The sequence below is a fragment of the Corvus hawaiiensis genome, chromosome 3 (assembly GCF_020740725.1).
Source record: "Corvus hawaiiensis isolate bCorHaw1 chromosome 3, bCorHaw1.pri.cur, whole genome shotgun sequence".
Classification (NCBI taxonomy): Eukaryota; Metazoa; Chordata; class Aves; order Passeriformes; family Corvidae; genus Corvus; species Corvus hawaiiensis.
The window spans coordinates 60,477,394-60,499,928 of record NC_063215.1 but is presented as its reverse complement, the minus strand read 5'-3'; the positions used below and the strand labels follow the sequence as shown (position 1 = coordinate 60,499,928).

General features: G+C 38.4%; 1 protein-coding gene across 21 annotated transcripts in view; it reads left to right on the top strand.

Annotated features, from left to right (window-relative positions):
• SYNE1 (spectrin repeat containing nuclear envelope protein 1) overlaps positions 1 to 15,636 on the top strand; it is a 294,642-nt gene extending 279,006 nt beyond the window's left edge. For 19 of the 21 annotated variants that reach the window (XM_048296782.1, XM_048296801.1, XM_048296802.1 and 16 more), the window contains 9 exons: positions 340 to 482; positions 1,330 to 1,456; positions 2,593 to 2,804; positions 4,281 to 4,481; positions 4,827 to 4,955; positions 5,322 to 5,534; positions 6,516 to 6,605; positions 8,421 to 8,479; positions 14,508 to 15,636. In XM_048296782.1, coding sequence (XP_048152739.1) covers positions 340 to 482; positions 1,330 to 1,456; positions 2,593 to 2,804; positions 4,281 to 4,481; positions 4,827 to 4,955; positions 5,322 to 5,534; positions 6,516 to 6,605; positions 8,421 to 8,479; positions 14,508 to 14,748 — 1,415 coding nt within the window. In that variant the 3' untranslated portion in view covers positions 14,749 to 15,636. The remainder of the gene's footprint in view (positions 1 to 339; positions 483 to 1,329; positions 1,457 to 2,592; positions 2,805 to 4,280; positions 4,482 to 4,826; positions 4,956 to 5,321; positions 5,535 to 6,515; positions 6,606 to 8,420; positions 8,480 to 14,507) is intronic. The other 2 variants (XM_048296794.1, XM_048296796.1) reach the window with 2 other exon arrangements.
• Positions 15,637 to 22,535: the final 6,899 nt, after the last annotated feature.

Below are 22,535 nucleotides of genomic sequence, written 5' to 3'. Positions count from 1 at the left end.
TATGCTTTGCTGAGAACTTTCTCTTTAAAAAAAGGCAAGGCATTCAATGTGGGGGAAAAGTCACTTCAGAATAATTTGCAAGCCTGCTTTAAACTGTGGACTCTTCTCTAGTATGCTTATGGCAAGCTTGTTCATTGGCATCATCTGCTGAAGGTTGCTAACACTAATGTAACTAGTTACCACTTACCCTTGACATTGTAGCACTCATACTGCTGCCTCCACATTTCTCCTTTACTCTCTAATCTAAATAGTATTCCTAATATCAATTCTGCCTGGGTAAGGAAAAAAAATCTTTGGAAAAATTGGGGTGACAGTCACTCTTTTTTGGTTGTGATACAGGTGAACCAGGTGCCCTGGAAGCACATATCCGACAGCTGGACAAGGCCTTGGACACCAGTCGCTTCCAAATACAGCAAACAGAAAACATCATCCGTAGCAAGACACCCACAGGACCAGAACTGGATTCCACTTACAAAGGATATGTGCGTGTGTTTTGGAGCCCCAGTCAAAAATGCATTTCAAGCTTATCTTAGCTTTGCCATTGAAGGAAATACAGCTGCTTCAACAGAGCAATTAGCTGCAACTGCTTCCCAGACTCACTCATATGCTTGCTACCCTTAATCACATGCTATCGTTGTTTATGTTATTAGTGTGTTCACAATAGTATAAGATTAGAGGAACATGACTCTCAGGAATTTATTTTCCTATTACATTGTTGGAGATGTCTAGAAGTACTTTCTCACACATGCTTTTATCCATCTAGTGATGATACCCTTGTTTGAATTTCCTCTGCTTTTAAAAGCAGGTTTTATAGCTTCAGGCACAGTATTGTTAATGAATTATAAACATGCAACATAGAAACAAGGTTGCATGTATGGAACCTCTGATTAAAAAGCTTTCTCAGAGAGGTTTTCTGGAAGATAAATCTCTCTCTAAGCCACTCAAGTAATTTTATTACAGACAGAATTTAAAAATTAGCTGCTTGGATGCATAGTAGTATTTCTACATTTAGGTTAATTTTCTTTATTGGTCTTCTAGCGTCTTTCCCATAGTGTCTTAAAATGCAGAAAAGATGGCACCTAAGACATCTAGATCGATTTGGCATAATGGCACTGTGTTATTTCTGTTTAGTCTTAACTTAAGCTTTAAGCCTTTATTGTCTCCATGTACTTTTTTTGTAGGATCAGCACAGATTTTTATAATAATAGATTTTTTTCTTCACACTTACACTTTTGGAAATTTCTCAAATTTGCATTGTAATTCATACTGCCCATACAATTGGTCCTGTACACTGCATATTGAAAAGGGATATTTTGTTTGTTAACACAGATGAAACTGCTAGGTGAATGCAGTGGAAGCATAGACTCGGTAAGAAGGCTTGGATATAAACTGAAGGAGGAAGAAGAAAAATTTTCAGGACTCATTAACATGAACAGTACTGAAACACAAACAGCTGGTAAGTAACATGTAGTTACTTGATGAACAGCAATTATGGAATGATGCAAACATGCAAGGATTTTCTAAATAAACATTGGTATTATTTGCTGACATATATATTTATGTGACTGACTGTTACCATGTTCTGTTTAACATCTTTTAATAGGAATAGAAAGAATTAGTAAGTAATACACACTCCTTGTGTAGGCCCTATGAAGAGTTCAGGCATACAAGTCCATTTTAAGAACCCCCTCATATCATGAGGCATAACCCTAAGCCTTTCAGAAAGTCCCTATGGATGCAATGGGTTTTTGTTGTAAGACTTCTCATGAAAAAGGTTGCTTATATTGCTGTACAAAACACCTAAGTCAGCATTTGTTTCTTCTAATATTAGCTTTCACCTCTAAGATTATCTGCCTACAGTAAAGAAATTTATTTTCACCTGATAGAAGTATTCACCTAATTTTAAACATCAGCTGTAGAACAAGAGATACTGGATTGTAAAAACACGGATTTATTCCAGAGACTACAAAGGCGTCATCTCAATTCTAAGCTTGACAAAATATGCTGCCCATATAGTCTCTTTTATTTTGTTTTAAATTTTAAGTTGATGGAATGATACAACTTGTTCTTCTACCATAGCATTTCAAGATATCTAGCAAGAAGAAATAGCCCCTAATTTATTTCTTTTTAGTGCAGGTGTTTATCCAATGCATCAGCAGTAGCTTAGGCAAATGTAGTGAGCTGTGACAATTAAAGTGTGATAGGCACAACTACCTATGAAAATAATATGTGGTTAGTTAGATATATTCACATTTCTTGTCTGGTTTGCACTTACGGTAATTTAAGATGTCTTTTTGTGCCAGCATAACCTGGTTTTAGAGACCTGCATGTATCAGCTTAATTCTGCTCATAGAAGTCTGACATTAGAAAGCAACAAAATTGCCTGCTGACTGGAATCGTCAAGATTCTTCATTCTTTCTCTCCAACATCACTTTCTTCAATCTAACTTAGTTTTTAATGTGGTTGAAGTTTGTGGCTTAGGGTTTTTATGGAGCATCTTTTTGTCCTAAACAGTATTCAATTCATGCAATTGTGTCCGTGTAGCTAGCAGATTTTTTTGGCTTTTGTTGAATTTAGTGTTTGTAATTCCAGGTGTAATTGAAAGATGGGAATTAATCCAGGCTCAAGCTCTAAGCAAGGAGCTGAGGATGAAGCAGAACCTTCAGCAATGGCAGCAGTTCAACTCTGACCTTAATAGCATCTGGGCTTGGTTGGGAGAAACTGAAGAGGAACTGGAGAAGCTCCACCGCCTTGATCTCAGCACTGACATACAAACTATTGAGCTCAGAATTAAAAAACTGAAAGTGAGTTTTACTGGTTTTTTTCCGTGAGTTACCTTGTAAAACTGAATGCAACAGGTATATTAAAGAGGTTGCAAATAATTGCAGCTGGTTTGCCTCACATAGCAGGCTGCTGCTGATAAAGTAACTGGGAAAGTGATTTTCTGAATCACCTTTTGGCAGGAAAATGTACCACTGGCAATCCAAATGAAGTTTTGGAATAGTAATTCTGTGGCAATTCTGTAGTTCCAGAATGTACAGATAACTCCTGATGTCACCCAAACTGATGAAATAAAAAAAAGTGCTGAGTTAGATCAATTCTCTTCTACTCAAATAGGTAACAAAATAGGTGCTCCAAAAGAAATGCCTCATTGAGATACACAGCTTTGTGTGGAGGAAGGAAAGAGTCCAAAGGGGTTGTAACCTACCCAGTGTCACCAGTGCAACATAGGAAAAATTTGATGCCCCTTTGCAACATTCCTTTTCTTCTTCTGTCATGTCAGATGCATCAAGATCTGAATGTTACTTTTTCACCTCTCTCATATATTTTACAGCTATAAAGATCTGCAAATGTGGTGGGCCACAACTTCACATTCAGTTACTAGTATCTTACAAGCGTGGGCACGAAAATATGGGACCCAATGTCAAAATGCACTGTGCTTCATGCCAGGGATGAGGTGAACAGACAGTAAGGGCTGTTTCCAGCAGTGATCCATGAGAAGCATGTCAATGCTGATCTTCACTGTAATCCAAATATAGCTGCCATAAGTACTACAAAGGTTACTGTGACATCGTGCTTTTCAGTAAATGCTGTAATGTAGGTGGAAAAAGGGACATTTCATAAGAATTCTGTTCTTATCTCACCCCCTCTTTGAAAGCCCATTAGTACTCTCCAAACCAAAGGAGGTGGGGTTTCTTTTGTGGTTTCCAATGTAAACAAATCAGAGTTTTTATACAAGCTGTGCTTCTATAAATTGAAGTTCTTTATACTCTTTGTATGTTTTTGTTTCTCTCAGTAAAAGCTTTTCTTTTAAAATACTGATGACAGCAGTTTCCACTTGAAAATATGTTGGTTTTCATGTTAATCAGCAAAACTGTGAAGTGAGGGCAAAAGTTTTATTGTGAGTTCAAATAGAGTTGTGCTATGTCTTTAAATTTTGTTGGACCTATTCTGTCTTTAAAATATCTGAAACATGAGCCAGATCTTTAAAATTCAACTCTGACTTCAGGCTTTTAAGACTTTACAAGTTTAATTGGCTTGGTCTTGTTTATGCTCACAGTAAAATTTTAGTAGATGTTAAAGAGTGAACATTTGCAGAGTCACAGAGTGAGCACAGAAGTATCATATCCAGAGTAAAGGGACATGTTACAGTATGGTGCCTTTCTGCAGCTGCTGATGGCAAATCATTGCAGTCTAGTGGTGCCTTCTCTATTTTTTTTTCCCTGAAAGTCATGTTTTACCGATTTCCATTCTTTCTTCCCCTTTGTCTTATCATCAAGGAGCTGCAGAAAGCAATTGATAACCGCAAAGCCATCATCTTATCCATCAATCTGTGCAGCTCAGAGTTCACTCAGTCAGACAGCGAGGAGAGCAAGAAGCTCCAGGAGCGCCTGACTCAGATGAACGTGCGCTGGGAGCACGTGTGCAGCATGATCGAAGAGTGGCGCAGCTCCTTGCAGGATGCATTAATACAGTGCCAGGTTTGTACTGTGCCTGTTTCAAATTGTCAGCCACCACATACTGAAAATATAAACCATTTACTTATCTGGTGTGCTCACAGTCCATCTGAAACTTGCCTGTGGAAGCCAAAATACAGCTTTGGCATATGTTTTTCTCAAGGATGCACCTGCGCTACCTAAAACATCTATTTACAGTCCAATATTTACTAAATTTGTCATCTCTGGAATAGTATTCTAATATTCTATTGTACACTTGGTAGAAGTTACTCTATTTAGCTAGTAGGACGTATCAGAGGATAAATTAAAAACCTGAATTTGACTGGAATATTTTTCTAGCCTGTTGAAATCATGATTCATCATTTGCAGGATTTCCATGAACTGAGCCACGGTTTGCTGCTTTGGTTGGAGAATATTGACAGAAGAAAAAATGAAATTGTGCCCATCAATCCAAACCTGGACTCAGAAATACTTCAGGATCATCACAGACTTCTGATGGTAGGACTATAATCACCCTTTTCTCTCCCAAAACACTTCACCAGAAAAACGTCTAATCAGATTTCTCTTTCTCTTGAGGGTGAGCACTGTACATTGTGTACTAACACAGAGCTGTGGGACCCGTGTCAGTGACTGACATTACCTTGGTAGGGAGCACCACTCACTTTCATTAGTAGCACAACACATGATTTTAAATCTCAGGCACCTACTAGGCTTCTGTATATCTTCCTGTCAGATTAGAAATTTGTATTGCTTCTCTTTTTTTTCCATTTCTTTAATTTCAAGTGTTGAGTTTCATGAGTTCTAGCTTTTTTCCTTTTTTTTTTAACTGCTGTTAAAAAAATTTGATGCTTGCCTTGGCAACAGCAAATCAGACGTGAACTGCTGGAGTCTCAGTTGAAGGTGGCGTCACTGCAAGATATGTCTTGCCAACTGCTAGTCAATGCTGAAGGCAAGGATTGTCTCGAAGCCAAAGAAAAGGTACATGTCATTGGAAACAGATTGAAGCTCCTCTTGAAAGAGGTCACACGTCATATTAAAGACCTAGAGAAAATTCTAGACATTTCAAGTAGCCAGCTGGTAAGTCACGTCTTTTTATTCCTTTCTGTTCATTGAGCGTGCTTCCTGCTGTTTTGACTGCCTTTCTCTGAACAGTGCTGTTGGCTGCTCTGTTTCTGTGGTTTGCGGTGCTTATCAGGATGGAACATGTAATCTTTAATACCATAAAGTAATCTTAAACTTCATAATGTAAATATCTCTTCTGATATGATGGGGTTTTTTAATTCACTAATATTTTTCTGTTTGGTATAGCAGTAATTACTGAACTTCTTGGTTTGTTTACCCTGCTATTACTGAATCAGTCAACTGGCAAAGTATATGAGATAATTATTCCAGTTGCAGTACTGAAAATTACAATGTGTCAGTTGTCACTGGAAAGGACGTTAATGCACACTCTGTCAAAGAGAGGAAAAAAAAGCATAAAATAAATTCTGTAGGAGTCTCTCACATGTGTCTCTTAGCTTTGAGCTATAGTCCAAATCTTCAAATTGTCGTGCATCTCAGGATGTGTGAGAGGGAGTTACACATACATCTTTGCAAGCAGTGACAGATATAAAGCAAAGATTTCAAGGCTCTCCTTTAGTTAACCTTATAAAAAAAGTCTTGGATTAGTAGGAACTTAAAGCACAAGAACTCAGCTCTTCACTCCTTCTAGTGGATTTCTGCCTGTTTAATTAAAATCATGGTAGTACCAAACTCTTCTTGTAATTCACAGCCAGTGAAGAACAACTGTTTTTTCCCCTGTATTGACTTGGGTGGAAAATATGTCACCTAAAAAATAATGAAGTTTTAACTAGTGTTTGCTTTTCTTTTCCTTTAGGGCTGACAGAGAAAACATGTAATGCCTTAGTCTTTTAAAAATTTGGTAACAAAATTTAGCTGCTTTATTTTATTTGCCTTGGAAATAACTCTGCTGGAATTTCACTTAGGGTAATTTTTGTAGTTTGCTTATCTGTACAGCTAGTTGCTGTATTTCTGAGCTCCGTTCCTTCTGAACTTTAGGAATTGTCCTCATGGTCTTCTGATGAATTAGACACATCAGGCTCAGTGAGTCCTGTATCTGGAAGAAGCACTCCAAGCAGACAGAGAACGGTAATTTCATGTCATTTATTTTCTTCCACCTCTTGGGTGGGAGCTCTAGATGTCTACAGCAGTTCTAGCCAGCTGGAAGTCACCCCTTCTCACTTGTTAGGAAAGGAAATGGCATAAACCAAAAGCAAAACACAGCTGCTTTCCCCAACCCTGCTGCATATCCCATCCTGCATGAAACCAGAAGTGGTAAATACTATCTGAAACCAGGGCTGTCAGTGTGGTTGGTTTACCATGGTATGGCATGTCGTGTCTCTTGTATTTTGCTCTAGTGATGGCAGCACCCCAAAGTCTGGTCTTGTCTGGTATAATCAGTCCTCCATTTCTGTTTGGCCTTCTCTTCAGAGCTGCTTCATCAAGAATCTCAATAAGTTTTTTTGTCATTTCTGATGCAGGTTGCAGATGGTCTTATTGAGACTTTGGATGAATGGCTAAGTAGAGCTGAAGGGCACAAAACATTATTCAAACCAGTTAGTTGTGCAGGACCTAATCAATGGCTATGGTGGCAGCTCTGGAGTTGTCCATCTACATCGCTGGCACAAAATTCAAGAAATATAGCAATACATGCCTAGTACTTAACACTTCCATAATCTGAGCCCAAATTGGAACTGCAATTATTTTGTCTTTTTCTGCAATTCTATTGGTTGATTAATTTGCTTTTTTCCTTAGTTCTTAAGACAATCAGATTGGTTTTGTTTTGTTTTGCTTTGTTTTTCCATTTGCACTTTTTTGTAAAGCCTCTGAGTTCTGTCTTGATAAATTTATGGCTCTTGAAATTGGTTTATTTTTTTAATTTTTGTTTACATTCACTAGTTTCCTTTTAGATGCTAGTATGAGAATGTAAAGGAATACTGGCTTTTCCAAAGGAGAATATAAACTTAACATTTTATTTCAGAGGTCAATGCTTTTTTCTTTTAAATTTAAACCTAAATAATTTATAGTAATTCTGATATCACAGATGTAACTGAAGGTTGCCTAACCATTACAGGAAATGGAGAAGTATTTTACCATAAAATCTTTGTCTAGAGAGCGTTTAGAATTATGGTAGGTTTCATCTTAATATTTTAATAAGGATTTGCCTATCTCTAATTTGTTATTGTTCATGTACATGACTACTTTTTTTCTTTTTTTTTTTGTCCATAATTCATAGCTAAGTTGTATGATTCCTTGGGTATAGTTTTCAAACTTCTGGGTTCTGCATCTTCACAATTTTGAAGACTGAAGTGATATTGTTTAGAATTTCAGTGCCAAATATGCTAATACTAAATAAATAAACACTAATAAAAAAATACAATCAGAATTATAAATATCTAACTGCATTAAATAATCCAGCAAATAGCTGTGAGTGCAAGAATGCACCTCCAGTTATTTGGCCTTCAAAATTGTGGGGTGGAGGAGAGGCAAAACTTGTCAAAGGAGGGTCTTGGACCTTTTTCCTTGAGAATATTCATTTTTCTGCATGTGCATTTTTAAATCTATGTATTTTTCCATATCCAACTTAATTAGATTTCATCTATTTCATATTACAAATTATTTGAACTAAATTTCTAGAGACTTTTTTTAAAACCCAGAGCTACTGTTCATAATGTCTAAACTGTTATTTTTGAGTTCCCTATGTACATTCCAATAATTTTCATACTCAGCTAGGTGCAAAGAAAAGCCAGTTTCCTTGATTTATGGGTATTGGTCACTTCACTTGATTTTTTTTTTTTTTTATGTTTCCTTTGCTGCATTTTTAATTTAGTTTCATCAGTAGCTTGTCTTTATTTGCCTGGACTGAACATTCTTCTTTCTTTACCCCCTGTTCATTGCAAACAGCCACGGGGCAAATGTAGTCTCTCACAGCCTGGACCCTCTGTCAGCAGTCCACATAGCAGGTACCTTATTCTCCTGGTTTCCGCACTCTGTTCTAGAACACCAAGGGGATGATAGAAATTGGCCGTGATTCCTCTCAGCCTGCACTGACTCCATCAGGTGGTCAGGACTTACACAAGTGGTAACTTCCCTTTTGTTAATTGTTTGGCAAAAGGGGCTTTCAATTACTTCAGATTCTTTGTTAAATAGAGATACAGACTAATCCTTGGACACCTGCAGCTTTTGCTTCACAGAAATCCCATGTAATCAACATTTATTTTTCATATGCCTGAGCAGGGTGATGGTGTGTTTACACTCATGATACTTAATGATTATTTTATTTTGGCATGATTTATGAGGAATGCTAGTAAGTTCATGGCAAACACTTTCTATCATCCTCTTTACCTCTAGATATTAAATTAAGGCAGGTAATAGGCCAATATCATATTCTAGAATTCACAAAACCCACAGATCTGGATGAGACATACTAACATCCTTTTCTTTCTTTCTTTCTTTCTTTTTTTCTTCTTTTTTTTTTTTTTCTCTGAAACGTTTTGTTCAGTTTGTGGGTTTTCAATACTTTAGCCTCAAAACTAAGAGTCAGAATTTGAGAGTATTGAGACTTGGGATCACTTTCTCTCCCCTCCTCAGACGACTGCAATATAACATGCTAACATTGCCATGGCTCGCCCAGTGCTCACATCCCTGCATTGCTCCGGGAGCAGCATTGCCCCATCTCTGTCTGACCAGTAGAGAGCAGGCTTGCAGCTACAGCTCCTTGCTTTCCACAGTGTCTCCAGCAACCTGTCATCTCTGCAGCTAACAGTGCTTCTGCATTCTTGTTGTTGTCAGTGTGATGTGTGTACCTTTGCTCTTTCACTGATTGGTTTACTAGCCTCTACAACTATGAAGTTAAAAAAAGAAAAAAAAAGGCAAATGAGCAAGCCAACGTGTATAAAGAGGACATCTTTTGCTAATTTGGCATCTTACACACTGCTAAAATAATCAGAAAGTGTGATTAAGGTATATTTGTTCTTATTATATCTAATAAATCTCATTTAACCTAAATCTCATTTATTCTCTGCATATCAAAAATGAACTGATTTATTTTTAAAATAGCTCCTGTTAGAGTCAAAGATTTTATGTTGGAAAGAAGAAAATACAAAATTAAGTAATTTTTTTTAAAATAACTCCTGTTCGAGTCAAAGAACACTGGATTTAATACAGTGATTGAGCCACAAACAAGCAGACAAAAAAATACCTTAAAAGTATTATTTTTTTCATGAGCAAAATCAAGACTTTAGTCAGCAAAATTATTCTCATTATAAATGAAGAGCAAAACTACTTACCACGTAGATACTTACATAAACACTTCTTTTAAAACATTTGCTTTACATGTGTAGTTAGGGACTGTGAGTTAAGTGGCACAGTTGTAAAGCCATGTAACAGATGGAACAGGTAAAGCATCTTTTACTGCTTCCACACGCACTAAGAAGCTGACTATTTTTAAGGATTTTTTTTTGCCTTTGAAACAAAAGGAAACCACATAGAAGATAGAGCATACATATAAACTCCATCTTTTTGTCTGATGGAGAAAGAGAACTAATTATTCAGCTCCAGTCTGCTATGATGCTTGGCGTTTAGTTTCTTGTAGGGAGGAAAAAAAGTGAGGAGAGGGGCTTTACTCTGCAGCCACTAACAGCGAGGAGGAGGGGACGATGTCTTTGACAGATCAGCATGCTTGCACTAGCACCATTGTACTCAAGGAACACACTGTGTGCGCTTTTCCACTCTCCTGCATAGGCAAACCACTTCTGCCAGCCTTCTGAGGTTTCTGGTTGTAGTGTTTCTGGTTGCTCAAAGAGCAGCTAGCAGTGCTTTGCAGCTTTGGGATCAGCCACTGTTCTAGCAGTGGCATTGGTGCAGCACCTTTCAGATCAAGGCTTTCCAGCACTGTTTATTAACACATCTTGTAGCAGCACAACACAATGTTCAATTTGTCATTCAGACAAGCATGGAATACAAATGACTCACTGCTGAATAGGAAACTTAATCAAATGCACAAGCCAGACAGGTTGTGGTTGATGTATAATGTGGTCTTAACTGATAATGCAGTACAAGCTGTCACTATGTTCTTTAATATTTTGACATGCCTCTGATCAGAGTACTTTGTGTTTGATCTTGCACTGGATCAGCAAACCCTGTTAGACTTTAGTATAAAGGAGAAATAAAGTCAGTCCTAAAAGGTTTTTCACACAAGAAGTTGTGGAGGAAAGTTCATCTAAAAAATTAGAGGGGCCATGCTTTGTGTATAACAAGTGTCATACCACTTCGCCTTCTCCATTATCACCACAAAAAGACAGGCATGTATAGTGTGATGCTAAGCAAGGTGCTAAGCAAGACTAGACATTGTGGATTTAACTGGAGCCTCATCCAAGCGGTATTAGTAATCGTGTGCTTAGGTGGGAAAGCAAATCCAAGAAGCAATTCGTCCTTTTTCATCAGTTTAGCAGAGCTGTCATAACTGCACACCTGGATCTGTGCCTGTGAATTTTTTTATAGTGATTAAAATGTTAAAAGATTAAAATAGGGGTTCATTTTGCTCAGGGTTGTTTACATTGTCTCTCTTGAGCAGCTCTATTCAAGTCTTGGTGCCAGAGTGCCAACCTCCATTTCCTGCTCTCCCGAAGCCTCCCCGAATGACTAGTGGATCTTTAAAGGTCACTTGCTGTTCGTGGAGCAGACCAAACCACATCACTCTTTGTGCCTTTGCCCACAAAATGGTATTCATGGCTACACAGTAGGTTTGGGTTTGGCTTGCCATGATTCTTTTCCCAGTTATCTCCCTCACTCTCACTTGGAGCTTGTTACTTAAACACCATATATAACTGCTGCTTCTTAAACTTACTGGATTCACTCACTTTTTTTCTGTGCAAGAAGCCAATCATGTCTGGTATTTGCAAAGACCTTCAGCATCTGTCATCAAATAGATGAAATTTACTATTCTTATATTTTGTGCAATAGTCTTTTAATAAAGGTATTAAATTAAGGCCCATTCTTGAATTACTGCAGTAAATAACATCCTACTAGGCCAGCAGTGCCTCTTTTTTTAATGTAAGCCTGTTTTCTCCATTCCATTGGTCGCTTACCATTAAACTCACTTTATTTATTTCTATCAACTTCACTCGACTGATAAATTCCTTTTTGAAAGCTTTCAGATGCTTACTGCAATACAGACAGGTTACATCAATGATATTTTCCTTGGGAAAAAAATAGCAATCATCTTTACAAAAAGGTTCCCCTCTGAGCTGCAATTAAAGTTCACTTTGACCATCCTATCTATAGCCTGGTAAATTAGCTTCTCCTCTCTTGAAATGCTTAGAGAAGAGTTCCAGTGTCACTGACATTACAAACTCTCAAAGTAAGGTGAACTATTGCTTGCACTTAGGTTAATACATAAAATTTCTTGCCATGAAGAAGCTTACTGTTGGCCAGGACTGCAGCTGTGCTTCACTCTTTCATTTGCTAAGTAGGAATTGTGTAGTGGATGTAGCAGATGGCTCTACCTCCTTCCCTCCTCGCAGTGTGAAAAATGGTGGAGCAGTCAGAAGAGACGGCTGAAGAGGCAAGCCCAAGAACAGAAATTACATTTTTCTCCGAAATGGCACACAGTATTTCAGCTTTCCCTTCTCCTGCCAGACTAAATAGGTGTTCTGTCCTTAAAAATAGTGAGCTTTTTTTATTAACAATATGTATTTTTAACCATGTCTCCTTACCAAATCCACTCTAAGGTGACCCATTCCATTTTTCAGCCAGTTATGTACATTGCAGTGGTGTATCTGCCATAACTACAGGCAGTGCAGCACTCAAACTTCGTATAACTCCCCTTCTAAAAATGCTTTTGTAACATTTCACTATTTTCTTATTTGTTTCCACACATTATTCTTCAGTACCCTACTTCACTGCAGAAAAAATGGTTTGCTGTGAATTGTTTTTTGAAAGAAAGTTTATGCTCCTTTTTGAGATCAGCCATGCAAGTTTACATATAGCATTTCTCTTTTTTTTTTTTTTTTTTTTTTTTGAAAACACAAAGCAAGAAGTGCTAGACTGTGCTACTAAAGGCATAGGAAAAGAACAGAAAAAACAGGTATTAACTTTGCTCCCTTTTGATTCAGCCTTTTGGAAATTCCCATTCTGACACCCAGTGTTGCCCCAGAGTAGCTTTGGGCCAGTGAACAAAGTGACACTTTGCTCATTACCAAACACCAGTTAGCAACTGCAGAAATGTGGCCATTTTTTTATTTGGATTAACAACGTTTATACAATGAGAGCCTTGTAAATAGGTAAGGTGTGCAATCAAATGCTTGGAAGGTAATTAAGCACTCCTTGTTCCCTTTGTTCCTACCTCAGTCCATTAACTTTCTGTCTTAGTATTCTCAGACAGCAGAAGTCCTGATCTAATTGAACTTTAATGTGGAATGCTCTGATGCTGTTCAATGTGCCATGTCCTTTCAATATCTTCTTTATAATACGCGATCCTACGTTATGCGATAAGCAACTTTCCATCTGGGCTACAACAGTGTGGATTCAGAAACCTCAAGATCTGATGTTTTGATCATCACTGCTTCCTGGGATATTTAGTTCAAGCTAATAATTCAGCATATCTGAGTGTTCATGTATGTGTTGGTCATCTGAACTTTACCAAATCTGCCTGGCTTTGTTCAAGTCTTCATAGTGGAGTGCTACACATAGATGAACAAGAAAATAAAATAATCTCAAGCATAGAAATAATTCTTTTCTGAACATATGGGAAGGAAACCCTTGCTAAGCCTGGCATTGTTTCGAAGATGATACTTTCATTTTTGGATACTTCCCCACACAGATTCAGATTTATTAGAGAGACAGGATCAAAAGAGCAAGGGGAAGTCAAAGAAACAATAGGGAACCATCACCCCATACTTACTTTACTGGGGAGCATTTGACCTCGGCCAATACGCCTGATTTCCCACATCTCCTTATGGGCATTTTTATCTCTTAAACTCCAGGAAACCATAGGTTTTCTGAGGCTTCATAATCATAGCAACCATGCAAATGTATTATAGGAACAGATCTGAGACAAAATTCATGACCTAATGTCCTAATGGCAGAGTTCTTGAAGCAAGTTACTTGAAGGCTCTGAGTTCTTCTGGTTTTGGCTTGTGCTGAAATACAGTATTTTCCCATGCCATTTAATTAGCACACTGAGACCATCAGATTTAATCTTTCCTAGTCACTCTTTCCAGCTCTCTACAGTTTCAGTCAAAAAGAGAAATGTGAAATTTATGTCTTTATCCTCCATTGAAGTAATAGAATGGATTTTTGAAGTGTCCCTTTGGAAATACTTGTGTTAGATCTCTCCTGCCTCACAGACATGTGATAGGTATGTGCCATTTCAAGTAAGATCCATCAACATAAGGGAGTAAATCACTTGGGAGGTGATAGGGTCAAGTCAGTTGAGCAGATAGATTTTAACTGCTGATTCTGTGCAAGAATCAAAATACAATGTGCTTTGTAGAAAATAAGTCCCCATTACCTGCCTATTGGTATATTGATTGACTGAAGATGATGTAACTGAATCTCAATGCATTATACCCTCATGGATACCTTATACATAAACAAATGTAGAAACTTCTGCAAATCAGTTGGGCATTTTAAACAAGAAGGCTTCCTTTTTAGACAGCATGTATTGAACAAATACGACAGGTATGGCCCACCTTTTATTTTCCCGTTCTCTAGCACAGTGCTTTAAGTGGAGAGTCCTCCCCATAAATGATAAAAGGGCTGTGGGGTCACAAAGCCCCTTCTGTTGTGATCATTTGGTGTTTTCCTACCCAGTCTAGAAATACGGGGTCTCTTAAGAGTGTTGGGGAAATAGCACGTTCAGTGAAAATACCTCTGCAGTTGTCAATCCAAGTCTGTGCAGCTTGTAAACCAGCCTTCGGGGGAGGTTGACTGCCTCTGCTTGCTGCAGTAATGTTTTAGTGTATTCAAGTGTCCATCTTCTTTTCTCAGGTCCACAAGAGGTGGCTCAGGTTCCTCCCCTTCTGAGGCTGGGCCAGCGTGGCGGTGCCCTTCCTTCTTCCTCAGAGTCCTCAGAGCTGCTCTGCCACTTCAGCTCCTCTTGCTGCTCCTGATCGGGCTGGCGTGCCTGGTGCCAATGACCGAGGAGGATTACAGCTGTGCTATGGCAAACAACTTTGCCCGCTCTTTCCACCCCATGCTAAAGTACATGAATGGTCCTCCTCCATTGTGAAGGAGACCTGTGAGACAGCAGGAGACCTTGCTGGAGTGCTGGCTAGGAGCAAGATGGTTTTAAAGGGTGACAGGGTTTTCAGCATGGCAGCTTTACCTGTCTGCTGTAGCCACCACTGTGCCCGTATCTTTCTCTGCTGGCACTCAGCTCGAAACACATCAGTGTATCAGTATCAAACTGCACAGCGTACACCTGAGTAGCATCATTTCAATACTTGCATCCTGGGTACTAAGGAGGATGCAACGTGTATGAGGGAAACCTCTTCTGTACAGCTTTTGGGATCTTTTAGCCACTTTATATCCAGGTCATTGCCCTGTACTATGCATAGCCAAGGACTTGATACTGTAGATCCTTTCCTGTGTGCTGCTCTAAATGACCCATTAGCCAGTCTTTGTTAAACATCCTCTCAGTATCTACAGTATACAAAATAACCAATGCTTAAGGAATTTTAGAGCATTTGTAACATACAATTTTAAAGAATCTTGTATGGCAATGTATTATTCCCTGTGGTTTCTGTTTCAGGCATGGTGTTCTAACTTTTGCTTTGGATGCACAAGGTGTAAATCTGAGAAGCACTTTTTTAAGGTGTAAAAAAAAAATGGATGTAATAAATAAGATTGCAGAAGTTTTTATGAGGAAAAAATGTTGAATGTCAAGTTGAAAAACAAAGAACATATTTATGTATGTACAGTTTGCTAAGCCAAGTTTTGTTTGTATTGATTTCTTTGCATTTATTATAGATACCATAAAATATTTTGTCTACGTGCTTTTTAATGACAACTATGGAAACCTCTAAGTTTAGAAGGAGATATGTATGGTATAAAAAAAAATAGAAGACATCCATATGCTGCACTTCAAAAAATAATTAAAAATGCTGTAACAAATTAATGGTATTAGGTATATGTTTGAATGAGAAGATCTGGAAAACGACAACTGGCAGAATACATGGGAAGATATTCCGTTAGAAGTTGTGCTGATATTGCAAGCAGTAGATGTTTTGGATTAATGATTTGTCACTTCAAGTTCTTCTTCTTTTCAAGCTGCTTCTTGAAGTTCCCTCTCACCTGTGTGGTTTTTTTCTGTCTGTGTTTGTGTGTCTGCATCCATGTGCAGCCTTTGAAAATTGGGGTTGTACCAGTCCACACTGAAGCAAATTTTTTCCTATGGGTATACTGGAAACTTCCTAATACTTTCCATAGCAGCTCAATACCAAAATAGATATTTATGTTTTACCCATCGTTATTTTACCCATCGGTATTTTAGTGGAATAGGCCCGAAACACAAGCATAAATAGCAGAAAAACAGAGCAAATTGAAAACTCATTAACTTTCCAGAACTATGTGAAAACTTGTAGTCAGTGGCACTTTGCCCATCTTATCTGTCAGAACTCGACTTTGAAAGAACAGGATTCTTCTCAATTATGAAAAAAAATATAGATTATGGCTCTTAAGTTACTGCTCTTTAATAAGCTTGGGGGTTTTGAAGCCATGACACACGCAGTGTGAATTTTTCTTCTAAGTTAGATGTTTTTGCTTAGAATATATTGGCTTGCATGACAGAAATAAAAAAGCCAGAAAAAACTACAAGCACATTAGTTGCTGTTATGTAGAATTACTTTCTGGCATATCATCTTTTGACCTGTTAAGAGGAGAGGGTGATTAGAGGTAGGGAACCACAAGCTGAACTCCAGCATTTGGAAGAGCCAAAATAAGGCTTCCTTTTCAGGTAAGTATAACATTAACATTTTTGTGAAAAGGATTTTGTATGTTCACAAAATATTTTCAATGTCTGACACTGACACAAGTATGTGTTCTTTTCTAGGCTGAGTTTCCTTCTTTGCTATTCAGAAGTTATGCAAGGCTAGATTAACATTCATAATCACTGTTTCTTAATAGACAAAGATAAAGAACACACATTTGGGCTACCAGGAAGAGATGTTACTTGAAAAAGGCCTTACATAAAATTGACCCCTCCTCTCTTTTCTGGTATTGTTGTCTTTGGTGACATAATTTAATCAGTGGTAATCAGTGCACCTACATGAATAATTCAGTAGTTTATTGGATCTATTAGTCTAGGTCTATGCATGCTTTAGACATCCTTTCATCAGCCAGTCTCTGGGTCTGCTGGTTAATTTTTTGTTGAAAGATATTTTTATTTTCTTTTTAAAAAAACACTGTAAAGGAAAAAAAACCAGACTAATTTAGGGAGAAATAAGGATTGTCTCCTATTTTCCAGGAAGAAAAGAGTGTGGAAGATCACATCATCAAGTGTCAGTAGTCCTTTAAAATTCAGTGCATTTTTGGCTGATTATTACCTACAGGACATACATGAACTGTCTCTCCTCTGCCTTGCTGATGGTGGACAGTGTCTGTGCTATGATTTTCTTCCTTCCAGGTGTTTCAAAGTTTCTTATGTTCCTACCTTCAAGCTCTGATCTGTAGCCATAGATCTGACCAATTCCATTATAATTTCAAATGTGATTTTGCAGAAGTGGATCTTGATCTTGAAAACTGTCACAAGGAAGGCAAAATGTAAATAAGTCTGCAGGCTCTTTTCAAGTTCCATCCCAAGAGTGCCAGTGACTTGAAGGTCTAGCTTGAGTTGCAAATCCCCATGAGATATCAACATAGCTTTTATCACCACAGCATGAACCAGGTTAAATTGGGCAACTGTAGTGGGGGAGAAAACACACCAAGAAAGATGTCAAGCATTGCAGCCAGTGGCACTAGGCAGTGTGGCAGCCTGGACATATTTCTCATCCTGATAATGGGATGCTGAAACTCTTTAGGAAGTGCTCGAGTGTGAGATGCCCTGTCTCTGTGCTAAGCCTGCAACCCCCTAACATCTCTCCTCTTTATGAAACATCACCTACTTGGGCTCTGCAAACACAAGGGACTGATTTCTGGTAATGCACCTTGAGCCTTGGCATGAGGAAAGGCAGCGCAGGAGCTACCAAACTCTGGATCTCAATTGAAGGCATGTGTTCAAGCATAGAGATGGTAGACTCTGCCTCTTGGGGAGCTCAGGTCATTACTGTGTTGTATTTTTTCCTGTTTTCTACTGTAGATAAATGCAGTAGCTTCTGTAGAGGTGTAATCATCCCTGCAGCTTGACATACCTTGCAACTCTGAACCTTGCTTATTGGCCTGTGGTCACCTCAGAGCTAGTGAGTGTTTAAAGATAACTGGTTGCTCAGTGACTCCAGACTGTAGTATCAAGGCACTGTGTGATTATGCTTGTATTGATAATAGTGAAAAATAATGAGCACAATTTGCCCTAGACTTCCTGCAGCTGTTTGTGGAGCTTCATTTGTGGACCGTGCTTTGCAAAACCTGAAGGCAGACTGCAAAGTGGTATTTAGAGATGTCTGACAGTGTTAGGAGTAAAAATGATCTTGACAGAACTAGTGTGGCCTTATTCCTCATAGCTGTGAGCATAATGACACTCATTACCTATTCCCCACCCTGCTCCAGCAGCAATAACAGCTTCTTTCTGCAACAGATCAATTGTTCCTCACCACTGGTTTGCCCCCTTCCAGCTTTGCTGCAAATGCTGTGAACACCTGCAGTATTGCTCTCTCCTTCCTTAGAACTTTTTTCTGCATCTGATTATTGAATGAGAACAAAGATGCTAGGATTGTTTATGAGCAGTCATCCCTGGCCCTTCGTCTTGTGTAATTTGCGGTTGAGAGATCTGTTTACAAGTGATAGCATCTCTCAGCATGCTCATCATCATCATGTGCATCTGAGTGGATGTGTGTCTCTGTGTTCAAAGGCATGACAGAAACTGGTTACTAAAACTACAGATGCTATCAAGACTTAGCAACTGTAGGACAATTCTGAGAACTAAGAGCAAGTCAAAGAGAAAAAATGTAGATTCTGAAGCAATAGAAACCATTGATCTGCTCCCTTTCTGGAATATACCATATTTTATTTGGTGTTTAAAGCAATAGATGATGGAAAGGAAAAAAAGCAAAATAGTGAGTTTTGGTTTAAGCTGGGTGGTTTGGCAGCAGTCAAATGCAGAATTCATCTAGAACAGTGTTTGTCTAAATTGAGGGGGGGAAAGGGAGTGCAGGAGGGGGTCATTTGTCTTTTGGGTTGTGTGTATTACAGGCACAGAGCTCCCTGCATAAGGGAGCTTGTCTAGGTACTGGCTGAGTGGTTTTAATCTTGGCAGCATGTTGTGTAATGCACTACAGCCAGCTGAATTCTATTGTTGTTGCACTGTTCGGCCACAATTAGACCCAGAGGGACATAGGGGTACAACCTGTATTTGGGAGAAGTTATGCTGTGGTAATAATATTAAGAACATTAGAATATTTTAATAATATTCCCCAATAGATAAATAAATAGGAATGATTTAGAGAATTAATTTGTCTTCCCAGAAACCAGTAGATAAAAATCTGTGAAACAAGATAAAAGGAAATGAATAACTGCAAGCTGAAGCACTGAAGATTTGTCATAGACTAAGGCCTGGTTAAGTGATAGAAATCAGAATTTTAGTAAATGATTGCTCTAAAAGCAGAGAGCTGAAAGCTGTAACATCTATTGTTCAGTGCCACCTAATATGTCATTCCAGAAATGAACTAGTCAAAACTGCTTTGTTCAAGTAAGAATCTATTTACAGACCTGAGACACAGCAAATGGATTTGACCACAGTGAGGTCTGAATAACACTGGCACATTTAACTTTTTGGAAAGACAGGAAAAGGAAAAGTAAAGTAGGAAAGTATTGTCCGTGTCTTGTATCAAAGGTATCCTTGGTGGGTCGGGGGGGGGGGGGGGAGAGAGGTGTGCTAGAGAGCTCTTCTGATCAGGGATCATGCAGATGTGGATGTAGTTTGCACACAGGTTACTCAGGTCAGGCTTTTTTGTTTTCTGGCATGTTGTAATTCCTGGGAGACTGCTATTTATTGATGTTGTAGTTGTGTTTTTTTCCATTCCTTTGGTTTTAGAAAGGAGGTTTTAAAGAACAGCTTGAATTAAACCTACCAGATTCCACTTTTTTATGTAAGTGCTCACAAGGCTATCCAAGAAGTGGAACATTCACAGCTGTATTATTCTCTTCATAAACAATTCAGAAATTGTCTGGGAAGCTCTCCTGGACATAGAGCGGCAGGTTAAAACACATGGTTACAATTTTGACTCCTTTGCTAAACTTGAAGTATTGTGCAGGCAGGTATGGAGACCATGGGGGAAAGGGGAGAAAGAATTACTGGAAGAAAGCATGATGCTGCAGCATTTTGGTTATAGATAGATAGATAGACAGACAGACATACAAAGAAGACATTTTTGAGCTGTAGTTTCTTCTCCTATTTTCAGATTTAATGTAAGGAAAAATTAATCTTGTAAGGGCAGACTAGAATTCAGTCTTTTCTGCTTTCATACAAATGCCTAAACTTCCAAGCTTTTATGTGCCCTGTCACCACTAAATGGACAGCACTTTTTGCTCATCTCTAGAGTATAACATTTTTGTTCACCTTTCCATGGATGACACAAGTTGTGAAGAGGTGAGTGAAAAATAAAATAGAATCTGACAAGAAGCAAATCTTTCTGTCTTAGCAGCATTCAGTCTTTACCTGTAGAGGAGATAAATACCTTAGTCCCAAAAGTGTTGCAAAATCTGGCTAAAAAATGCCTGAAAACACATCCTTTCCTCACATGCACATTTTTCACCTATTTAAAATGGTAACATTCTGAAGTTGTGTGCAAATGTGTAGGAATGGAAGACAGCAGGAGATAAATTTCGTATCACCTGTATGCCTGCAGAAATGAAGACATTAGCAGAATGACACCTAAATACTGCAGCACAAAGTTCTTAAAGGGACATGAGAGCTAGGGCCCAGTAAAGATGAGCCAGGAGTTTTAGCTGCAAAAGCTCTGCAGTGAAAGGCATGTCCTTGCTGTATCATTTCTCAAACTTCTTCACCCAATACATATAAGAAATTGGGAATAAACCTGGAGTTTTGGATGGCTCTTGACAACTGAAATATGCCCAGTGCCCAGCTGCAGAGGCCCTGCTTCTGGTGGGTGCTGGGTGTCTGAGCAAAGTGACATCTCATCCACCTTCTCCCATCACAGAACACATATCATGGGAGGGAAAGAAGATGAGGGAGACAGACTCTTTTCAGTTGTTGCCACTGTCAGGGCGAAAGGCAGTGGGCACAAATTAAACCACATGAAATTCCATCTGAGCACAGACAAAATATTTTATAACGTGAAGATCATCCAACACTGGAAAAGGGTGCCCAGAGAGATAGAAGGGTCTCCTTTTGTGATGGCCCTTAGCAATCATCTTTAGGTGATTCCTCTGAGCCAGGAATTGGACTAGACAGTCTCCAGCAATGCATTCCCAGCTCGCTGCACTGTGATGCTGCGTGGTCATATCGTGCTGCAGAAAGAGATGGGCAAAAGAATGCCTCAGGTACTGTACAATGCCAGGCAGCGTGCAATACTTTGCTCATTCAAATTGTTAAAATTTTTGCAGAGGTAAGTATGTTCAGACTTTATCTGTGAAGTTTTTAATTTAGGAGTGCCATGTTTTTGATCTTACAGGAATATTCTCTTATCTAGCTGCTTTTTTTGGGTTAAGCCTGTGAGTTCAGCATCATGTAGCAGCTGTCTTCTTAAGCCACTTCCCCATGAACTGGTCCCGTAGTTAAAAAATTGTATAAAGCTATGGAATGGTGTCATATTTTGAGTCAGCATTGAAAATTAGTTTGTTATTTTCAGCACATGTACATGTGCAATTAGTTCCTATTGCTCTGACCCACCCTTTGTGGCCAAAGAAGCAACTTTCAGTCAAGTTCTTTGTCATGGAAGCATATTGCAAAACAATCACATGATTTGGAACCCTTGTTCAGTTCTACTCAGCACTTAGTAATCCCAGCAGTCTCCAGCTTTCTTTTAGAGTCTGAATAGGCTATTTGCTTTCATATTTGACAAACTGTAAGGTGAGGCTTCATATGAACAAAGTATATTGCCTGTTTTGTCTTCATCGAGATGATAGAATTGAAGTAATAATCTTACAATTTTTTCCTTGTAAGTTCAGTGAAACATCCCATAAAAGCAAACAGCTTTTTCATATATATTCATATAAGAAAAGGACCTATGAGCCAGTTCAACAGTCCCATGCTGAAACCAGCATGGCACAGAAAATAGATGAAAAAAAATCAACACAGGGACCATATTTTCTCTGTTATGCAAATCCTATAGATGACTGGTTTCTTTGCAAACACCAAATATGATTTTGAGATTATTTTACAGAATAGAGTTGAGTTCCAAGAGGTCTTATGTCAATAAAAGTATATTTCATTTCTTTTCATCCCTTCCTGATGGCTTAATCAAGATAATTTTTTTTTCCTGAGGACTAGTTTCACTTGGGAAAGGAGTCCTATTTGCCTTGATACAAGCTAGCTCATGGTAATTGGCAGCCAGCTACAGAAGGCTAAATTCACACAATTTGTCTCTTCTGCCATAATCTATTTCACAACCCAAAATAAGGAATGTAAAGCAAAATACTAAGAACATTAAAGCATATAAAGTACTAGGTACTTAGGTTACTTCCCTGGTGTCATTAGGATTACTAACTACACCTAGCTTCTTGTTGATACGGCCACTCTGATGCTTTTCAGGAAAAGTGAAGGAACTAAGAAACAGTTTTCACCTTCACACAGAAAGAGATGCATTCTGATTCTTTCAAAAACGATGTGCCATTTTGCTGTCTGCTGGAAAACAATAAGCAGAGAAGCATATTTTTAAAACATGCAAAAGACAAATGAAACAA